Raw genomic sequence first — 20,679 nt, 5'->3', positions numbered from 1 at the left:
ATAACCTGCAAAGTCAGGAGCAAGAACTGTTTCCAAGCATAACAAATTGTTTGTAAAAATTAACTTCTTGTGGTCAAGTCGCCAGTTCGAAACCGATTTTCCTTTTGTTGGCATGCTTGTGCGAACAAGCAGTGTTCTGTGCAGATTTTTTTAAAAGTTCCCATGACATAGGTAATCACTGACTTTTTCTCTGGAACTTGTTTGTTTTTCAACAGGCCCTCTGATGGTAATTGTGGAATATTGCAAGTATGGAAACCTATCCAATTACCTCAGGAGCAAGAGAAATGACTTCATTTTAGTCAAGGTATGGCCAAAAACTGAGACGTGAATGTCCAAGCCGCCTTTGGTAACCTGAGGGGTATTGGTTTGTCTAACAGCCCAAAAATCACAATCTATATGCCTTATTATTATACCCTTAGGAATACAATTTTGTCTATCAGCATTCTGGCTAACTTATTTGCACTCAGCATCATCCTATTGAGCCATTACCTGGTTTGGAACAAAATAGATTGACCACTGCACTGAAATAAACTTGCAAAGGAATTTTAACTACTTGCATAAATAGTGCACTATTAGGTAAAATGAAACATCTTGCAAGTCCCTTTTTTAAAAAGAAAGTCGCATACCAACATTAACACCAAATACCAACACACCACTTGAAATGGTGGAAAATCATGAAACAGGGAGGAGGGAAAAAAATATAAAACAAAACACTTTAATCATGTGAATTAGAGTCTACTATCTAAGGGTCTTGTCTTGTATATGTCACCATCCCATTAAAGTCAAGCACATACGCCACACATAAGGACATTTCAGCTGTTACACATCTAGACAATATCTATTCACTACATAGAATCATAAAATCCCTACAATGCAGAAGGAGGATATTCAGCCCATCGAATCTGCCCTGACAATAATCCCACCCAGGCCCTATCCCACAACCCCACATATTTACCTTGCTAATCCCCCTAACCTACACATCCTGGGACACTAAGGAGCAATTTAGCATGGCCAATCAACCTAACCCGCACAGTTTTGGACTCTGGGAGGAAACCGGAGCACCTGGAGGAAACCCACGCAGACACGGCGAGGACGTGCAAACTCCATACAGACAGTGACCCAAATTGGGAATTAAACCTGCGTCCCTGGTGCTGTGAGGCAGCAGTGCTAACCACTGAGTTGCCGTGCCACCCTACAGTGTTGAGTCTTTGACATTAGCCCTAATCATGCATTGTCCCATCTATTGGATACACCTGACTTCCTGATGTCTCGGTAAACTTTCCATCTATTCCTAGTGTCAGAAAAATGTCAACCAGCCCGAAACACTTCTGGATGAGACCAGCCCCGATGTAATGGAAAGCATAAAGCGAAGACTGGAGAGCGTGGCGAGTACAGGAAGCTCAACAAGCTCAGGCTTTGTGGAAGATAAGAGTTACAGTGATGCGGAAGAGGAAGAGGAAGGTACGTTCATCTTCCTTCCTCGCCTGTAGTACATTGGGAATAATTGAATTGCCACGATTGTTTCCAGTAGCATAGCAAGACTATTAAAAATCTATAACAGGAATAATTTATTGTATGAACAGGGGACTTCCTTTCAAATTAAACTCAAGAGACCCTCTGAAAGGCTCAAAATAGACCTTCCAAAGGATCAAAACATCCTGTTGGACTTTACAATATCATTGAACTGCTTGGACAAATCCAATAGCATTGGGTTCTTTATGCTATCATTAATAATCACCTTGCTAGTGTCAGTAAACTGAATGGTATCAGAAGTAAACAATCCTGATAAGCTTGCAAGCTGATAATACAGTCTCAAATCCAGATGGTGATTAGCCTTTTGAGGGCTGCAAATGTCTTCCAGCTACCCAGTTTGTGCTCTCAAAGTGAGGGAAGCCAATGTTTAGGAATGGAACGTGTTTCCAGTTTGAACACCAATATCAGCAACAAGCACACAGGTCAGCCATGCAACAGGAACATGCAGAGTAATAGCAGTTTTGTACTGAGGACCCATGTCTGTACCATGAAGGTTTTCATCTTAATTACATGAACACCTGGTTTCCACATCCTTTTAGACTTTCCCTGTCCTGCGACCAACAAATATGCAAGGTGCTGTTGCTGGATGGCGTTTAGTAGAATTTTCACCCAGTTTCAAACTCTCAACCCAGCTCCTGTTGGTCTGTAGCGAGGGTCTTACAAAGTTAGCCTGTGCAGACCCTCTCTTAGCACTGAGTAAGATCCATTGACAGAAGCCTAGCAGCACAGCAACTGCACACCTGTGAGATTGCGCTCACACGCTATCTTTTAAGCAGCTGTTATGGCTTGAACAACTGCCCCCTGGACAATCCAGTGAATGTGCTTCCACCTGTATTCTGAATTTCAGCCAACAACATAGAGAGGGCAAATCCAGGTCGAAGCTGCTGATCGCAATCAATAAAGATCTATTGAAAATAAAAGGTTGGCACTTTTGATACATTTACATCCATTCCTCTGTTACTGACACTTAGTCTGTTTTGCAGATGCTGAAGATCTATATAAACGACCAATGGCTATGGAAGACCTGATTTGTTACAGTTTCCAAGTAGCCAAAGGCATGGAATTTTTAGCTTCAAGGAAAGTAAGTTAATTTCCAATTCTTGCAAACATCAGGTTTTGCCCTCAGCAGAACTTTGCATTTTCTCTCTCGGTACTAACCCAGGCCTTCATATCCAGCATCAATCATGGATATCCTTGTCAAAATTGGCTTAATAAAATTGGACAGCTTTTAATCATTGTAGTTCATGATCTCGATCGGGCAAGGCTCGTAAAATCCCGCCCGAGGCCAATGGAGAATTCCGTTCTGTGAGGTAAAATTCCACGGAAGCACCACATTTTAACTTCAGGTGGAGAATGGATAGGGTTCACCTGTCAGGTTGCCACCAGCCCAAACCTTTGGATTTGAGATCCGAGTCATTTTGAGGCATGGGTCAGGTTGAATTGTGGAACTTGCTGCCACCAGAAGTAGTTGAGGAAACTAGATTAGATGCTTTCAAGCACACATAGAAAGATATGTTGAAAGTCTAAGATGAGGTAGACAGAATCAGAAGAGATTCATGTGGAATATAAACATTAACACTAACTAGATGGGCTGAATGGTGTGTATTTCTGTGCTATAGGCTCTATATAATTCTAAGTTCTATACATGCTAAAATATAAGGCAATTGCTTCACTGCACCATAGCTAGAGGACAAGAGCGGACTCACACTCTGACCTAAAATCACAGAATCCCTACAGTGCAGGAGGAGACCATTCGGCCCATCAAGTCTGCACCAACCACAATCCCATCCAGGCCCTTTCCCCTTAACCCCAAATATTTACCCTGCTATTCCCCCTGACACTGTGGGGTAATTTACCATGGTCAACCAACCTAACTCACACATCTTTGGACTGTGGAAGAAAACTGGAGCCCCCGGAGGAAACCCACGCACACGAGGAGAACATGCGAACATCGCACAGACAGTCGCCTGAGGCCAGAATTAAACCTGGGCCCTGGCTGATAATTGGTGGTTTGTACCTGAGGACGAGGGGACAGGCCTGTAGCAGGCCAAACTTCTCAACCTCAACTAAACCATTATAAAGAGGCACTAAGCAGAGCCGAGTATCTCCCCATAGGGAGGGAAAATCTGTGTGTGAGGCAAGCCATGTTATTATTGCACTCTTATTGGAAGCCGAGAATGTGTTGGCATTGACAGAGGGCCTAGCAAAGGGCTTTTGGCTTCCATCTTCGGTGAGCGGCAGAAGCTAACAATACAAAACCCCAAAAACTGAAAATTAGTGTTCATTAAAAGAAGTACAACCCAAAGTACATAATGGGCTTTATTTCTAAGCTCCTGAACATTCCATTTTACTTTCAGTGCATCCATCGAGACCTGGCAGCCCGCAACATCCTGTTGTCTGAGAGCAACGTTGTGAAGATCTGTGATTTTGGGCTGGCTCGTGACATTTACAAAGATCCAGATTATGTACGGAAAGGAGATGTAAGTTTGCAGGATACCAGCTTTCGATCTCAGAAGTTGAATTATTCGTGCCTCTTGTTTCTCTGTCCAGTGGCTGATATAGTCTTGTGCATCTTTGCAGGCTCGACTCCCACTGAAATGGATGGCACCGGAATCCATATTTGATAAAATCTACACGACTCAAAGTGATGTCTGGTCTTTTGGAGTGCTACTGTGGGAAATATTTTCCTTAGGTAAGCATGAAGGAAAAGGAACAATGAACATCGAGAAGCAATTATGAGCCTTACATTTAAGATCTAAATGTTGCCCGAGGCTGCATGTCAAAAATTAGGATTAGATGCCTATTTCAAAGTTATTAGTCCTTAGAAGATGTATCCAGTTATTTTTTATACTTTGTGCATAACTCTGTTGTATAGAGATACCTTTGTGTTTCGGGATCTGCTTATAACATTAGCATTAATAATGCATGGATTCAAAATCAGTTGGGTGAATGAGTGACTTGTGATACAGAGTGAAGCCAATAACATGAGTTTATTCCCATACCACCTAAGGTCATTCATGAAGGCCCCACCTTCTCAACCTTCCCCCTCGCCTGAGGTATGGTGATCCTCAGATTAAATCGCCATCACTATCGCCTCAAAAGGGGAAGAGTAGCCTATGGTCATCTGGGACAATGGTGACTTTACCTTTTACCTAATTAATTCCAACAGGAAATGCTATTGCCTTGAAATTGTGTTGTACAATAAATAACCAAGGCTGTTAATGTGTCAGGTTTAAATGCTGTTGTCCAGTTTTAGAAAATCTGATTTCATCGTTTTATGGAACTTGTGATTTTATCATAAATCTTAATTTTTGGAGAATGTCAATGGCAAAGGCTTAGAAATGAATTGCTTGTTTATTCTTCATTGAGGAGTTGTGTATGGCATTTTAATTGAAAGTTTATCAAAATTATTAAGAGCATCTACATCAGCTGTGCCCTTAAGTAAAGTGAAAAATAGAACTAACGGATGATCTCTTCTGGTGATTTTGTATTACTAGGGAGTAGGGAAGATTTCCTAATTTTCTTTGCAATGCTTTTACAGTTTTTCTAGAAATAACAAATATTTTCCCCTACCCTTGCACATAGTAAACAAAGGGAACCGTACCTCCCTGCAGTGTGACCTTGCAGTCTACAATATCTGGATTTATATTGTTTGAAAATCAGTTCTGAAAATCTTTATGCTTCTGTCAAAGACCAATTTCACTCTATGGGTTTTTAAAAAAAGGAATCATGGTTGGACTAAATTAAGAAGAGTAAAATCAAAGTTAATGTGAAAAGGATCAAATGAAATAGAAGACAATGCAAATCCAAGGCAACTAGGGATGGGCAATAAATGCCAACCGAGCCACCAACAGCCACGTCCCATAAATGAATTTTAAAAATGAAAAATATGCATGGTAGGATAAGCACTTTGATGTTAAATATTATGTGTTGGGGTTTTTAATTTAGTGATTTAGTGTCAATCTGACAATAATAAAGTGATTCTTAATCCGCAATATTCATGTCAATACCAATGACGCCAAATGCCAGATGAAAAGTAATCTTCAGTCCAGAAAGACAACATTTCCCCTGAATGTAATGAATTCCCCAAGATTAAAAGATAATCGGAGAAACTGCTTTTACATCTGCACATTCAAAGGGTGAATAAATGCAATATTTGAAACATAACTGTTAGTTTGTGGACTAGATGAAGCTCAGGAATTTGAAGACTTGTTAGGACTTGACTTTATTATTTATAAATTGATGATAGTCACTTGCCACAAGAGTGGGATGCATCATCGTTATTTGATGGCTGACCTTGAATGATAACAATTATGGATATTGGTTTTTGCAAGGATTCCAACCATCTATTTTATTCTCCTTTCAGAAGCCAATATATCCAATTTTGTTTGCTGATTCAGAATGCAGCTTTGAAAAGTTATGAATTGAATCTGTTCAGTGAGCATTTTAGACATTGCAGCTCTGTGGGATTTCACAGTTTAATTTGTTTTTTTTCTGTTGCAAACCTCTTTTCAAATCTCATTTTAAAGGAGTTGCAGATTTCTGCAGGATTGTATTCATTTTTCTTGGTTTGTTGAGCATTATTCTCTATTTTTTCACCAAAGGAGCATATGCGTGCTGTGTTGCAGTCTCCTGTTTCTGTGGATTTCACCACCATGACTATTCTTTATGTCCGAGTCTTGGTCCTGAGGGCCAGCCGGTTGTTGAACCATGGGGTTGGTATGGAATGTGGTGAGGGCTTTGCAGTCCAAGCGTAATCCTACCCTCACCCAAACACCCACCTGTGCCCACTTTCTAACAAGGTTAACTGAGTTCTGATCAAAGAGAGAATCTTGACTAACTCTTTTTCTCTACTCTTGCTCAAGACATTGAGAGGAACATTAAGTTCCTACAGTGCTTCAACTGGTGTCAGCCAATTTAGCATCATACAGTAATGGGAACTGGATCTGTCCACTTTTTTTTTAAGTTTAAAGCTTAAAGTTTTACTTTGTGTCACAAGTAGGCTTACATTAACACTGCAATGAAGTTACTGTGAAAATCCCCTAATCGCCACACTCTGACGCCTGTTCGAGTACACTGAGTGAGAATTTAGCATAGCCAATGCACCTAACCAGCATGTGGGAGGAAACCGGAGCACCTGGAGGAAACCCACATAGGCACGAGGAGAACATGTGGACTCCGCACAGACAGGGACCCAAGCCGGGAATCAAACCCAGGTCCCTGGTGCTCTGAGGCAGCAGTGCTAACCACTGTGCCACCGTGCCACCCCTGGTTCACGTGACATGACTCCCCAGCTGTCAATGACTACTCACCGAGATTTTCCAAATTCTTTTCATCTCTGATTTTTACTATCCTTCATAGCAAAGAATCTTAACCAACAGCCAATGTTGGCATTGTTTGAGTGATTTACCATATTTGCTTCCTTCACCAACAATATAAAATAAAACCCTTCAGATTCAGTGAAATGTTCTGAAAATGAGCCAAATTAAAACAAATAATATTCGATACTTGTAAAGGTTTTATAGATGCTACAATTTAGTTGGATATTTTGTTTTTTTCAGGGTTGCTACATGTTATGAAATGAATAGCACCACAGACTGCGCAATATTTTGAATTGGTTTCATGTGAAGTTTGATTATTATAGGCAAAAGGATAATATTTCTGCAGAGTAAGCAGTGAGGGATTGGCATGGTATGTAAATACAGAACATAAACAAGAGGTAATGAGTAACGAACAGCAGCAAATTGGCCACCCAGTTAGGACATCTTTTCAAATTTAATTAAACGTATATCCAGTCTACAACCTCCTGTACCAGATGTCATTATTGAATAGATGGATCAGACTTAGCAAAATCAACAGCCGCTGTCTCACCTTGTGCAGTAAAGTAAGAATGAAAACTTAAGGAATATCATATGCAAAGAGAACGAATGATTGTTTCAGTCTGAAAGCTTTTCACTGGTCTTATAGATCCATATGTACTGCTTCTGTCACAGTGACAAAATAAAGGGTGAGATTCTCCAGCCTCCCAGCTGCATGCTTTTTGGCAGTGGAAGGCAGTGTGCCGTTCACTGGTGGTGTGTTTTTCTGGTCCCGCCACTGTCAATGGGATTTCCAAATCACCGGGAAACCCACGAGCAGGGGTACGCTGTCGGCGGGAGTGGAGAATCCCTCTTGTGTGAACAGCCACAAAATGCCAGCAAAAATATGCAAATAAAGCTCAGTAAACACTTAGGCCTCCATTTTCATGGGGTTGGAGAGGGTCTTCACCTTAGCCAGAGCCAAGATTTCCAAAGTTTGTCCTTGAGCGAGACACCTATTTTTACCAGGGTGGAGGAAGAGAGGTAGGTTGTAGTTTGCACATCCATGGCTCACCGAGGCAACTTCACATGAAAAAGTGCAGCCTTTGGATCCTTTTGGAGAGGTGGAGGGGGGGGGTGGGGATCTTTTGGATAGGTCCAGAGACATCCCTGGGAGAGGTAAAGTGCTGTTTGATTTTGTTAAAAGTAGGCATGAAGTGGGTAAAAGCTGTAACTGTCAGACATTTGAATTTCATATTTCATGCCCTTCATATTTAAAAAAAACTGCAGTTTAAAAAAAAAATCAGTGCTTGTTATTTCATTATCTATTGACATAAGCCTGGGGGCTATCATTATAGAATTTATGCTCCAAGCCTGATTTCACAACCTATCATTATCACACTGGGGTGCCTGTCAGTTCACAGTTTGTTTGACAACTCCAAGTTATTATAAAGTCTTGGGGCTATGAATACAAATGCTGGTTTTTATAAGGGATTAAGTACTTGAATAAAATGATGGTTTTAATAAGGGATTAAGAAGTTGAATGTAGTGAATGAGTTTTAACCAATTAAGGTTTTTTTTTAAATTGTGATATCAATAGACACTTAGCACTTTATTTTATTTCATCTCAGTATAGCATCAGAGGTCTGCAATACGATGGCTATTGGGTGAATGCCACGGAGTGTAAAAGAGAAAAAGGTGGTGAAATGAAAATTAGGGACGTCTGGACCACTTTCTCCCAAGTTAGATTTGTGGAGTTGGGAATATTCCTGACTGTGCATTCCTGACTCAAGGGAAGAAATTCAACCCTGAGAATGCTTTTGCTTGCTATATAATTAGGTGAAGATTTATCTTTGTCATGAGTATCCTGAGCTCTATATTATCTGAAAATGTTTTTTTGCAGAATAATGAAAATACAAAGTAGAAAACAGTAGAGCAGGTTTTCCTCTTGTTGTACTTGGCAACTAAGGATTGCCTGGCCAGTGTAGAGAGGAAATTCAGCAGGGGAGGATTCCACACCTGTGATGGAAAAGCAGAGAGACTTTACTATGGATATGTATCCTTCCCACCCAGCTTTCCTCCATGTGTTACACATAGGCAACCTTTTATGTCAAGTTCAACAGAATAAACAGCCTGAATAAATCATGGAATTCTGAAGTGACAGCTACGCTATTTGTTTGTCAACAAAGTTGCCTTTATTCATTCTGATAACCGGGCAGCAATTCTAATTAAGGAAGAAAGGCAACTTCTATGGTGGAAACTTAATTTCATTTTCACAAGACACCATTTAGAGAGTGGGCACATGCTGCTGAAATTTCACAAGTGTTCGTGAGCAAAATGGAGATTGGAAATAAATCAAACCTCTCAACCTTTTGCTATGTGAATGTTCCACTTAACTTCAAGCACTGACACCAGGCATTCTGGAAAACAATGTCGCAAGTAGCAACTTTAAAACATTTCCAATTTACTTTTTGTGATTTTGCACAATAGAATCTATCATGCAAACTAAATGGAGTGCATTAATATTGCACCAGGATCTAAAGGCACTGTTATGGTGCTGCTTCTTGAGGCACACCAATTGCACAATAATAGAATCCGTACAGTGCAGAAGAGGCCATTCAGCCCATCTGATCTGTATTGAATTTCTGATAATAGCTTATCCAGGGGCTCTCCCCTACCCTATCCCCATAACCCCACACATTTCCCATGGCTAATCCATCAAACCTAAACATGTAAAGGGCAATTTAGCATGGCAAATCCACCTCATGCAAAAGTAGAATAAAGGTCTTTTGTGGCAGTTTTGGCATAAGCCTCTCATTCAGAAAATAGCGAATCCATCATCGGCTGTCCCTTGATTCAAGGATGACATCTCGAGTTTCTCCTCAAAGGTCTTCATTTGACTGAAAAAGCTGATTCTTGACTTGCAGGACATTGGGCAAAGTGTCCCACAGGGTAATGGGATCCAGAGTGCAGGATTTGTTTGCTTTTCTTTCCTTCTCTGCCTCATCACTCAGGTGTTTGGACTCAGAACATGATGCAGCTTGATGGCCAATTTATCACGTATTTCAATGATTGGGAGGAAGCACCTCCCAGTCATTAATGTTAATACTGTTGCCCTTGAAGGAGAGCTTAAGAGTGTTTTTGTATTGTTTTCTTTACCCTGCCCTGGAATGCTGGCCATTTGAGAGTTGAGAAGACAGGACTTGGTGGGGGAGACACTTTTCAGCCATGGAGATAGAGGGCAGGATTTTCTGACCGCGCTTACCTCAAGACTAGAAAATCCTGCCCAAAGTCCAGGGACCTTTGTATGGTCCACGTCCTGCCTGCTACGATCCTTATGGTGGGAGGGATGGGAAACTTCTGTCCACAGTGTCCAATCATCATAGTTAATGTTGCAAGAGCTTTGCCTGAATGCTTGTGGAACTGGCTTCAAGAAGGACAGAGCTACTCCAAAGACAGTATTAACAAAGGACAGACATCCACTTGCGTTACAATGATGCTGACTGAACATCTATCATTTGTTCATCTCTGCAGTTACTCTCTGAAAAGAAAATCCTTCTATCAATTCTCAGATTTTCTGTGCTTTCCATTTATATTATGAAAATGGATCTTTCACACATTAAGCCAATTTTGCATTAATAGAATCATAGAATCCTTACAGTGCAGAAGGAGGCCATTCGGCCCATCGGGTCTGCACCGACCACAATCCCCATAACCCTACTTATTTACCCTACTAACCTGACACTAGGGTCAATTTAACATGGCCAATCAGCCTAACTTGCACATCTTTGGACTGTGGGGGGGAAACTGGAGCACCCAGAGGAAACCCACGCAGACACGGGGAGAATGTGCAGACTCCACACAGACAGTAACCCAAGCTGGGAATCAAACCCGGGTCCCTGGCACTGTGAGGCAGCAGTGCCAACCACTGTGCCACCGTGCCGCCCCAAACTCAAATCTATTCTGGCAGCGGTGGGATTGATAGTATTGATCACAGATGCAGTGCGTTCCCATGGTAAGTAGTACTTGGTAATAGTCCACTTTATAGAGTTCGGAGGCGAACATGGATTCCCATTCTTGTAGCAACAGAATTGGTAGATTTTCAGTCTTGACGGCAGAGAGGAAAATAAATATGTGAGAGTTCTGAGATATCTCCAATTAAATGATGAGTCCCCAAGATCACCTTATAGAATGTAAAGGGAATATTAAATAAAATACAGACTCCCGACAGTGCAGAAGGAGGCCATTTGGCCCATCAAGCCTGCACCGACAACAATCCCACCCATGCCCTATCCCCACACATATTTACCCTGCTAATCCCCCTGACATTAAGGAGTAATTTAGCATGGCCAATTCATCTAACCTGCACATCTTTGGACTGTGGGAGGAAACCGGAGCACCCAGAGGAAACCCACACAGACATGGGGAGAATGTACAGACTCCACACAGATGCGGGAACTTTATCGCCTTGCCCGCCCGAAGCCCATAAGATCCCACCCGAGGCCAACGGAGAATGCCATTCTGTGAGCATTGCCCGCCCAGATTCTGGAGCGAGCGAAGCAGTAAACTCCAGCCAGAGCAACATTAAAAAGACAGCCAAAACATTACTTCTGGTGTGAAGAAAGGACTAGCAAAGAATATTATCAAATTCAGCCAAGTTTCTCATTGCTCTGAAATGTTCTATCCCACATTAGTAAGGCTGCAGGTAGAGCCTGCCTGTGACTGGTTCAGCCTAGTAGTTAGATCTCCTTAGCTTGTTGATTTAAGTTACACAAAGGAAAATTTGTCTCACACACAGTTGGCCAATTATCCAGTTCTGATTGAATTCTCTCATTTGGTAAGATACTTTGGCTATAACATATTGAAATTCAAATGATGGAAAATTAGTGGCAGGAAGCAAAGTGGGAGTGTATTTACTGTTGTAGTTACTGTGTTCATGGTGAATGAATGAAACAATTTCAATTGTGGCCAGTTTCAGAAACAGCTTTTGGGGCAAACTAAGATCTGGAGCACACCATAGAAGCACAAGTTCCTCATAATTGGAATCTATAAATATTAATGTTTGAATACTTAACATATTGTATTCAATGTTGTTGCTCATTGTTCTAACATATGCAATAGACCTCCATCAGAATAATGAACATAGGAATTCCTTTAAACCTGTGAATGTGCTAATAATAGTCAAATAACTCACATTCAAGAGGAATATTTCCTACCGAGGTCTATTTAATTCCACATACTTACATATTTTATAGTTTGGAAGAATTGTTTCATACACTTTCATCTGGAACAAAGAAAGCCAAAAAACACAAGTTACGATCCAAACTTCTACATTGGAGCACAGTGGTTAACACTTCTGCCTCACAATTGACCCGAGTTCAATTCCGGCCTTGGGTGACTTTCTGCGTGGAGTTTGCACGTTCTCCCCGTGTCTGCATGGGTTTCCTCTGGGTGCTCCGGTTTCTTCCCACAGTGCAGGTAAGCTGGATTGGCCATGCTAAATTGCCTCTTAGTATCCAAACATCTGTAGGTTAGGTGAATTAGTCATGGTAAATGCATGGGGTTACAGGGATAGGGCGAAGGGGAGGGCTTGGATGGGATGCTCTCTTGGAGAGTCGGTGCAGACTTGATGGGCTGAATGGCCTCTTTCTGCACTGTAGAAATTCTATGGTTCTATTGTCCCGCCTCTTCAATGCATTTTTTTTTGACATATCAGTCCACTGACAGAGTGCACAATTTTCCACGGGTGAATTGTTGCAGTGATTTATTAGTTCAGCCATATCTTCAAATGTGTTGGAGGGAGAAGAGATGCCACATGAGCTTTTTATTCTTCCACAAGTAAGTTATATTGAATATTAATTGGCTACATTTATAGAAAGCTGTGTAGAGTTGGCGACAGTTTACCTTGGGCAGTTTCCTGCACGCCTTTTAAAATGCTTTGAAATATTTTTAGTTATTTCACAGAAGATTATAGAGAATATTATCACCCCATCTCCTTCTTTCTTCCTATAAGTAATCGGCACTTGGCCACATGTCAATTTTAGAAATAAAAATTTCTGTCTTTAATGATTTTGACAGGCAATACCGACTTCCCGGCAGTTTCCCTGGTGGGATTAGAATGATGAGAACGACACTCTTGCAGCTCCGCTTTCATTTCCACATGACTTCCATTGAAATTTTCCCCGTGGTTCCTGTTTTTGCAGATTGTTTTAGTGACTCTGAAAATAGTCGTGGAGCGAGATAACAGGAGTTGTTAGTTCCTCCTAATGGTTCAGCTAGTTAGAGTATTAGTAGCTTTGCCTAACAGATCAGGATGGTCCACATTCAATCCCCTATCTGTAGTATATAAGCTGATTTCCATAGAAATAGTAATAGAACAAAGAACAAAACAGCACAGGAACAAGCTTTTCGGCTCACGAAGCCTGCGCCGATATGCGGTTTCTATCCCGCTCTTCACCTCCCGCTCATGCGTCCATCAAGGTACACCTTGAACATTGCTAATGTGCCTGCTTCCACCACCTCCACTGGCAATGCGCTCCAGGCACCCACCACCCAATGTGTGAAAACGTTTCCCCGCACTTGCCCCCTAAACTTACCCCCTCTCACTTAAACCTGTGCCCTCTTGTAGTCAACCCTTCCACCCCTGGGAAAAAGCCTCTGACAATCTACCAAATCTTGCCTCCTAAGGACAAAAGGTTGGTTGAGGACAGGATTGAACTTGATTGAATTGTCTGCCATGCACAAGTGGTCTGCTGATGGCCACTGTCAAGGCACACATGTTACCAATGGCCATTTGGACAAGGTGTCAGAGGGCAGCCAATACATGTGTACTTTTGGAGAAAATTGCTGGTAAAATAAGTAAATATTGCCTCTTCCAATGCTCTGTTCTAGGTGCCTCGCCATATCCAGGAGTTCAAATAGATGAAGGATTCTGCCACAGGTTAAAAGAAGGAACAAGGATGAAGCCTCCGGAATATTCCTCACCAGAAGTGTAAGATTTAGCTGTTGATCTCTTGGGTTTTGTTTGAAGCAGAACTGTTCCAATTACTGTTGTAAATATTGAAATCATCTAGGTGAGCTTTTGATGAGCCAATGATGTGGCAAAACCAGAGATAATGGTCGGAATTTAACCAGCATGGCCGCCCAAGGCTCATAAAATCGCGCCCGAGGCCAATGGAAAATGTCGTCCTGCAGGCCTCTGGGCGTGCCGGTAAAAGAGCCGACATTTAAATAAAATCTGATTGCAATGGGGTGGAACAATCTGTGGCAGAGCCCAAATCCATCCAGTTTGTGCCTCATTGATTCAAAAATAAAGTTGGACTTTGGGGTGATAGGGTGAGTTATTCATCTACTCAGCCCTGACCTAACAGTTTGAGGATACGTCTTAGGCCTTCACCCGCATCCCAACACCCCCAGGAATCCTCTCAGTGAGACCAATATCTGCTGAGAGGTGGCCTAGGTAGCCAGCATGAGACTGAATTGGGGCCTGAAGCTGAATGGTAAATGTCAGTCAACCATAGAAGTACTGATTGCATTGCTGAAGGAGCTGTAGACTTTCCTGCAAGTTCTTTTTTGTTGGTTTGGTCACTTCATTTTAGGACGGCAGAGTGGTTAGCACTGCTGCCTCACAGCGCCAGGGACCCGGGTTCAATTCTGGCCTCGAGTCACTGTCTGTGTTTACAAGTTCTCCCCGTGTCTGCATGGTTTTTCTCCAGGTGCTTTGGTTTCCTCCCACACTCCAAAGATGTGCAGGTTAGATGGATTGGCCATGCTAAATTGCCCCTTAGGTCTAAAGATGTGTAGGTTAGGGGGATTAGCGGGGTTAATACATGGGGTTACAGGGATAGGTCCTGGGTAGGATGCTCTGTCGGAGAGTCGCTGCAGAATTGATGGGCCATTCGGCCTCCTACTGCACTGTAGGGATCCTATACCACCTGGCATAGGTATGTGTTCATCTTTCAACCTGTCTCTTCTGTACCTCGAAGAAGACCAGAGTGCCACTCCCAGATCCAACCTTTCTCTCTCATACCACTACAGCAACAATCAGCACCTGGTTGTGCGTTGGGGATGGAAGATTTACACCCTCAAACTTCTACCAGTTCCAATGGCTCAGTAGGATTTCGACCCCCTGATACACCAACTGTTCTTTGGAAGGGTTTTATGACCAAGCAGATCACAGGCTGTATCTTCAAGTAAATTCTGTTGCTTGGACATTCAAAGTAAAAGCCAGAAGTTCAAGTTAATTTTTGTCCCAAGTTTTCATTCTGTGTGACGCAGTGTATGTACCATTATTGCATCTGTCTTTACCAGCTACAGCATAATCTGAATTCACAGATACTTTTAAAGCAGTATAACTGTACCATTTTACCACAGAGGGAACTAATAAACAAACCAGTTCGCATCTGTAGCTGCACATCAAACTGTATACAAAGGATTGGCTTGTACTGGATTGGTGTTGACACAAGTTTAGGGCTAAACTCACTTGATCCTGCCTGAACACAAATTTCTGCAACAATTCAGATCTCTCTCGGAGCGTGTATTAATTTAAACAGTTTAACATGTCACTAACTAAGTTATCTAATACTCTTGCTATGTTTCTGTTTCAGCTATCAGACAATGTTAAACTGCTGGCATGGGGAGCCAGGAGAAAGGCCTAACTTCAGTGAGTTGGTGGAGCAGCTGGGAGACCTATTGCAGGCTAATGTTCAGCAGGTAGGAGAATCTAAACAAGTGAATGTTATCAGAGGAGTTCGGGCAAGGGGGTGAACAAGTCAAAAGTCCCTAAAAGCGGAAATGCCGAAAGAAGTTGCGCACCTTTTTTAAAACACTTCACCAATGAGGGTTGTTTACTTTGTTTAATGTAACTGAAGTGGCATCACAGAATCATAGACACACATAGAATCCTTAGAGTGTAGAAGGAAGCCACTCAGCCCATCAGGTCTGCACCAACTCTCCAACAGAGCATCTCAACCAGGCCCTATACCCATAACCACATGTATTTTCCCCACTAATCCTCCTAACCTACACATCTTGAGACACTAAGAGGCAATTTAGCATGGCCAATGCACCTAACCTGCACATCATTGGACTGGGAGGAAACCCTCGCAAATACTAGGAGAACGTGCAAATTCCACACAGTCACCCGAGGCCGGAATCAAATCCAGGTCCCTGGTGCTGTGAGGCAGCAGTGCTAACCATGCAAAACAAGGCCCCAGTTCAGACTCATGTTAACCATGGCTAGTAATGGAGAAGGATTTCCAGTGGCTGCCAACTGCAATGAAATAATACACCCATTTACAAAGAACATGCTTATCACTTCAGGGCCAGAGGAATAGTTTGGAAGAAGTCTGGAGAAGGGAAACCAGGTTAGCACCTGGAGAAGGGGGGACAGCTCAGGGTCTGAGAATGGCCAAATGTAGAGTTTGGAACTTGGATGAGGCCTAGGAGTGAGCTCAGGCCTCCAGGAGAGCACTGAATGTAGAGGTGATCTGAGGAAAATTTGGAAGACCTGGAAGATAATAGGAAAAGAAAAGCTGCAAGAATCAATCAATCAATCAATGAACAGATCAATGAATGGCTTTGAGAGGCCATGGTGGGAGGGACTCCTGTGGGGGAAGGTGCTAACACCTTGAGAAATCTTTGGATGGTCCCAGCGGGATGTTAATGTAGGATCACCCACTTGTGCAGGGAAATCTGCCAGACTAGGCACTTGGCAGGAACTTCTTCCGCCACCAGCTAAATCCCAGGGTGCTGGCACTAATTGCCCACTTATGGTCCAGAATTGGTGATCTAACACCTCCTCCACACTGGTAAAAGTACAGGGGGGGCAGGGGTGCATGGCTACCACTGGACTTTAGGTCCTGCCCACTTTCAAGCCCACCAGCAAAATCTGGAAGGGCAGAATGGAGATAAAGATGTTTTGCAGATCCCTGAAACAATATAAAAACAGAACATTTGGTCCAGTAGTCTAAGAGAGCATCAGTGCTCCATTCGAGCCTTCAGTCACCCTATTTCATAGAACCCTGAATAAGGAAGTCAGTAATAAAGAAAGCCAAAATTCCAGTAAGAGTGCTTCCTTCAGAGGTTACTTTTTAATGGTAGTATCTTCATACTTATTTTAAAAATAAATTCTCACCATCTCCAGTTAAGGTACTTGAATATTTGCTCTGGGTCGATTTGAAGTCCAGCTCCCACATGATTCTGGTATCGCCATTGGCACCATTTGCTGCAAACTGGTGCATATGGTAGTAAACCCATCCTCTATTATTATTTAGGTTTGTTCTTTTATCATGACTATCTTCAGTTAAAGTTTATTTATTACTCACAAGTAGGCTTACATTAATACTGCAATGAAGTTACTGTGAAAATCCCCTAGTCGCCACACTCTGGCACCTGTTTGGGTACACTGAGGGAGAATTTAGCATGGCCAATGCATCTAACCGGCACAACTTTCGGACTGTGGGAGGAAACCGGAGCACCAGGAGGATGCAGACACTGGAGAATGTGCAAACTTCACAGATGCCAGAAAATCCACGCGGACACAGAGTGAACGTGTAGACTCCACACAGACAGTGACCCAAACCGGGAATCAAACCCAGGTCCCTGGCGCTGTGAGGCAGCAGCGCTAACCACTGTGCCACCGTGTTAAGTCAGTGTGTCTTTGCCAAAGATAAATCACCCAGTTCAAGACCACATCAAGAAGGATTAAAATGTATTGTGAATCTCCAAGCATATTCTTTAGTTAGAAAGTTGTCCTTGTCATGTTTCTCTGGCCTGCAAGTTTCATGGCAGGTGCGTTTATAAGGACAACCAAAAATTAATGGATTAATATGGATCTGTAGTGCTTTCCTCTTAATTACATAAGCATGTAACCGGCCTAATTGATGAAACATTCAGTAATTCAGATGGGCAGTGTTCAACCCTCTGCAGGAAAAATAATTCTGGAGAAACTGATTGATGCAGCAGGCTCTGCACGTGGTCGGAATTTCAATAGAAATCTAAACCAAGTTAACATGATTAATCCCTGGAAAAATGAATTCCGAAAGTAAGTAGACTTTAAAAACAAGTGATCTGTATTTCCAGGTAGAATGGGAAATTTTAGAAGTAAAAACTATTTTATTTCCCACAGATTATGCTATTGTGACTATTTCCGAATGTAATACAATTTTGTAAATGTTTTATCTGTGCAGGAAAGGAATTTCACAAAGGTTGGCCTTCCAAAAATATTTGTATTCAGCTTCTAAGATGTGTAGTTACCTTTGCCACACACATTACAACCCACGCAAACCACTAATATGAAATTTGATATTCGGCCTGCCTCAAAAGGCGTGTTGCTCGTTTGCGAAATTGTATGTTATACAGTCAGTTAACTTTAAGACAAACCTGCTGCTGTGCACATTGTTTACAAGATTCTCCATTTATGACTGCATATTGTGAGGACATGGCCCCGCACAGCAATGTTTAAACTGTGTTTGAAATTCCCTGCTGCTTCGTGAGCAGAGATGCATCCCACATGTTTTCAATCTCATCAACAATAATTTGTGTGAAGAAATAGGAGTTTAACAGATTGCTCGTACTTTATTACACCCAGCCAGCTCCCAGAAATAGATCATTTTATAACCAGACTACCCAATTCCAGAAACTTTCTTGGACTCCTTTCCTCTGAGGAAGGTGAGAGTGGATTGTATTAAATTCTGTTTGAATTAGCTTGGGCTGACATCTAAAGGGGTTGAGAGAGAGATACAGTTGTATTCTAAATATTACGATTCAAGTAAAACTGATCACAAATAAACATCAAGCTTTCCCTCACAAATTCAAACTATATTTATGATATTAAAGGTATTTATATCAAATTACTTTCTCTGCTAATTTCAAAGGAGCATTATTCAATTTGTTTTCTTTGGTTTTGTGCCTTCATTAAAATAATAGGTCAAATTTCATACTTATACATTAGAACTTTTGTTACGAAGATCACACAATGGCATTCAACCCCTTTCAATATCTTTCAAACCAAGTGCTTTGATGTTGCAGCAGACATCCCCGATACCAGACTGAAATCTCCTTTCTCAACAGAAATATGTAAATGTAGAAGCTCACTTTCTGATAAACAATCCTAAATAAGAGCAGCTGGCAACATAAGATCATCATCTTACCTGTATTGGCATCAGCTAGGACAATATCGCTAGCTTTTTGACAGGAACTCACACTCACATACTCTCAGGAATTTTTTTTAATTTATGCATGGGACGTGAGCGCACTTAGCCAAACCAGCACTTGTTGCCCATCTCTAATTGCCCTTGAGAAGGTGATGTTAAGGTGCCTTCATGAACTGCTGGTCCATCGGGTGAACTCAAAATATTGTTGGGGAGAGAGTTCCAAGTTTTATCTAGTGACAGTGAGGGAACAGCGATTTAGTTCCAACTCAGGATGGTATGTGGCTTGGTGGGGAACTTGTAGGTGGTTGTGTTCCCATGCTCCTGTTGCACTGGTAGATGTCATGGGTTTAGAAAGTATTGTCAAATGATAATTAATGAATTTTTGCAGTGCATCTTTTAAATGGTACACACCGCTACCACTGTGTATCAGTGGTGGAGGGAGTGAATTTTTATGGTGGTGGATAGGGTGCCAATCAAATGGATTCCTTTGTCCTGATAGTGTTAAGCTTCTTGAATGTTGTTGGAACTGCACTCATCCAGGAAAATGGGGAATACTCATTTACACTTCTGATTTGTGTCTTGAAGATGGTGAATAGATTTTTATAAAGTTAGGAGGTGAGTTCTGTGCTGCAGACATCAAACCTCTAATCTGCTCCTGTAGCTGGTTAATTTTCTGGTCAATGATAACCTCCAGGATGTTGATGGTGAAAAATTAAGCAATGGCATTGAATGTTAAGGCCTTGATTCTCTCTTATTGCCTGGCACTTGTTTCCTGCATTCCCCATCCACGGAGTACTGAGATGCAGGCCCATGACCATAGCTCCCCATATGGTAAGCTCTTGACTTGAAATGTGATACCCTGAGTAATTAACAAATGGAAACGAGGAACCTCTACATTTATATACAATGACTAAGACTTCAATTAAAATGACAAATTTTAACAGTTTACTGGCATCCTCATTGTTCTCAGAGGAAAGGAATCTAAGAAAGTTTCTGATAAGACCAAAAGATATCGGAGCAGAATTAGGCCATTTGGCCCATCGAGTCTGCTCCACCATTTTATCATTGCTGATAAGTTTCACAACCCCATTCTCCCACCTTTTCCCCATAACCTTTGATCCCCTTACCAACTGATAGTTTGGTTATTGATAGTTTGGTTATAAAATGGTCTACTTTTGGGAGCTGGTTGGGTATGATAAGATATGAGCTTTCTGTTAAACTTTTATTTCTTCATAAATTATTGTTGATGAGGTTGAATACACCTCTGCTGCAAAAGCTCACTTTGCGACGCTGCAGAATATATGTCTTCCAGCGCTGCTTTGGCATAAAAAAAATGTCAATGTGCCATGAAAACATGTGGTAATCAAAATGGAAAATGGGTTAAATAATATGTAGCTGTATGTAAATGTTCAAAAATTCAACTTAAATAAATCAACGATGCTGAGAGGAAGGAGGTTGAGTAGCTCAGTCTCCAGTGTTGAATTCTGAGCACATTCTTTCATTCTCTGATTTGCTTTCTTTTCTTTAATAGGATGGAAAGGATTATATTCCTTTGAATACTATGTTGCCAACAGATGGTGATTCAAACCTCTCTGCGGACCCCGGCCTCACAGAAGACATAACAAATCCAAAAGTTAATTACAGTTGCACAGGAGTCATTGGGTTAGTTAGTTATTAGACTAATCAAGAAGTTC

At 41.7% G+C, this 20,679-nt stretch overlaps 1 protein-coding gene across 2 annotated transcripts in view; it reads left to right on the top strand.

The window, feature by feature from the left end:
• kdrl (kinase insert domain receptor like) overlaps positions 1-20,679 on the top strand; it is a 509,442-nt gene that overhangs the window by 141,777 nt on the left and 346,986 nt on the right. For both annotated transcript variants that reach the window (XR_013497644.1, XM_078211338.1), the window contains exons 20-27: positions 216-304; positions 1,296-1,461; positions 2,517-2,614; positions 3,891-4,013; positions 4,114-4,225; positions 13,722-13,821; positions 15,437-15,542; positions 20,517-20,647. Coding sequence is in view for 1 of the 2 variants with exons in the window: in XM_078211338.1 (XP_078067464.1) it covers positions 216-304; positions 1,296-1,461; positions 2,517-2,614; positions 3,891-4,013; positions 4,114-4,225; positions 13,722-13,821; positions 15,437-15,542; positions 20,517-20,647 (925 nt within the window). In the remaining variant the exon portion in view is untranslated. The remainder of the gene's footprint in view (positions 1-215; positions 305-1,295; positions 1,462-2,516; positions 2,615-3,890; positions 4,014-4,113; positions 4,226-13,721; positions 13,822-15,436; positions 15,543-20,516; positions 20,648-20,679) is intronic.

The sequence above is a fragment of the Mustelus asterias genome, chromosome 4 (genome assembly GCF_964213995.1).
Source record: "Mustelus asterias chromosome 4, sMusAst1.hap1.1, whole genome shotgun sequence".
Taxonomy (NCBI): Eukaryota; Metazoa; Chordata; class Chondrichthyes; order Carcharhiniformes; family Triakidae; genus Mustelus; species Mustelus asterias.
The sequence above is the reverse complement of the archived record's forward strand: the minus strand, read 5'-3'. Positions and strand labels throughout refer to the sequence as shown.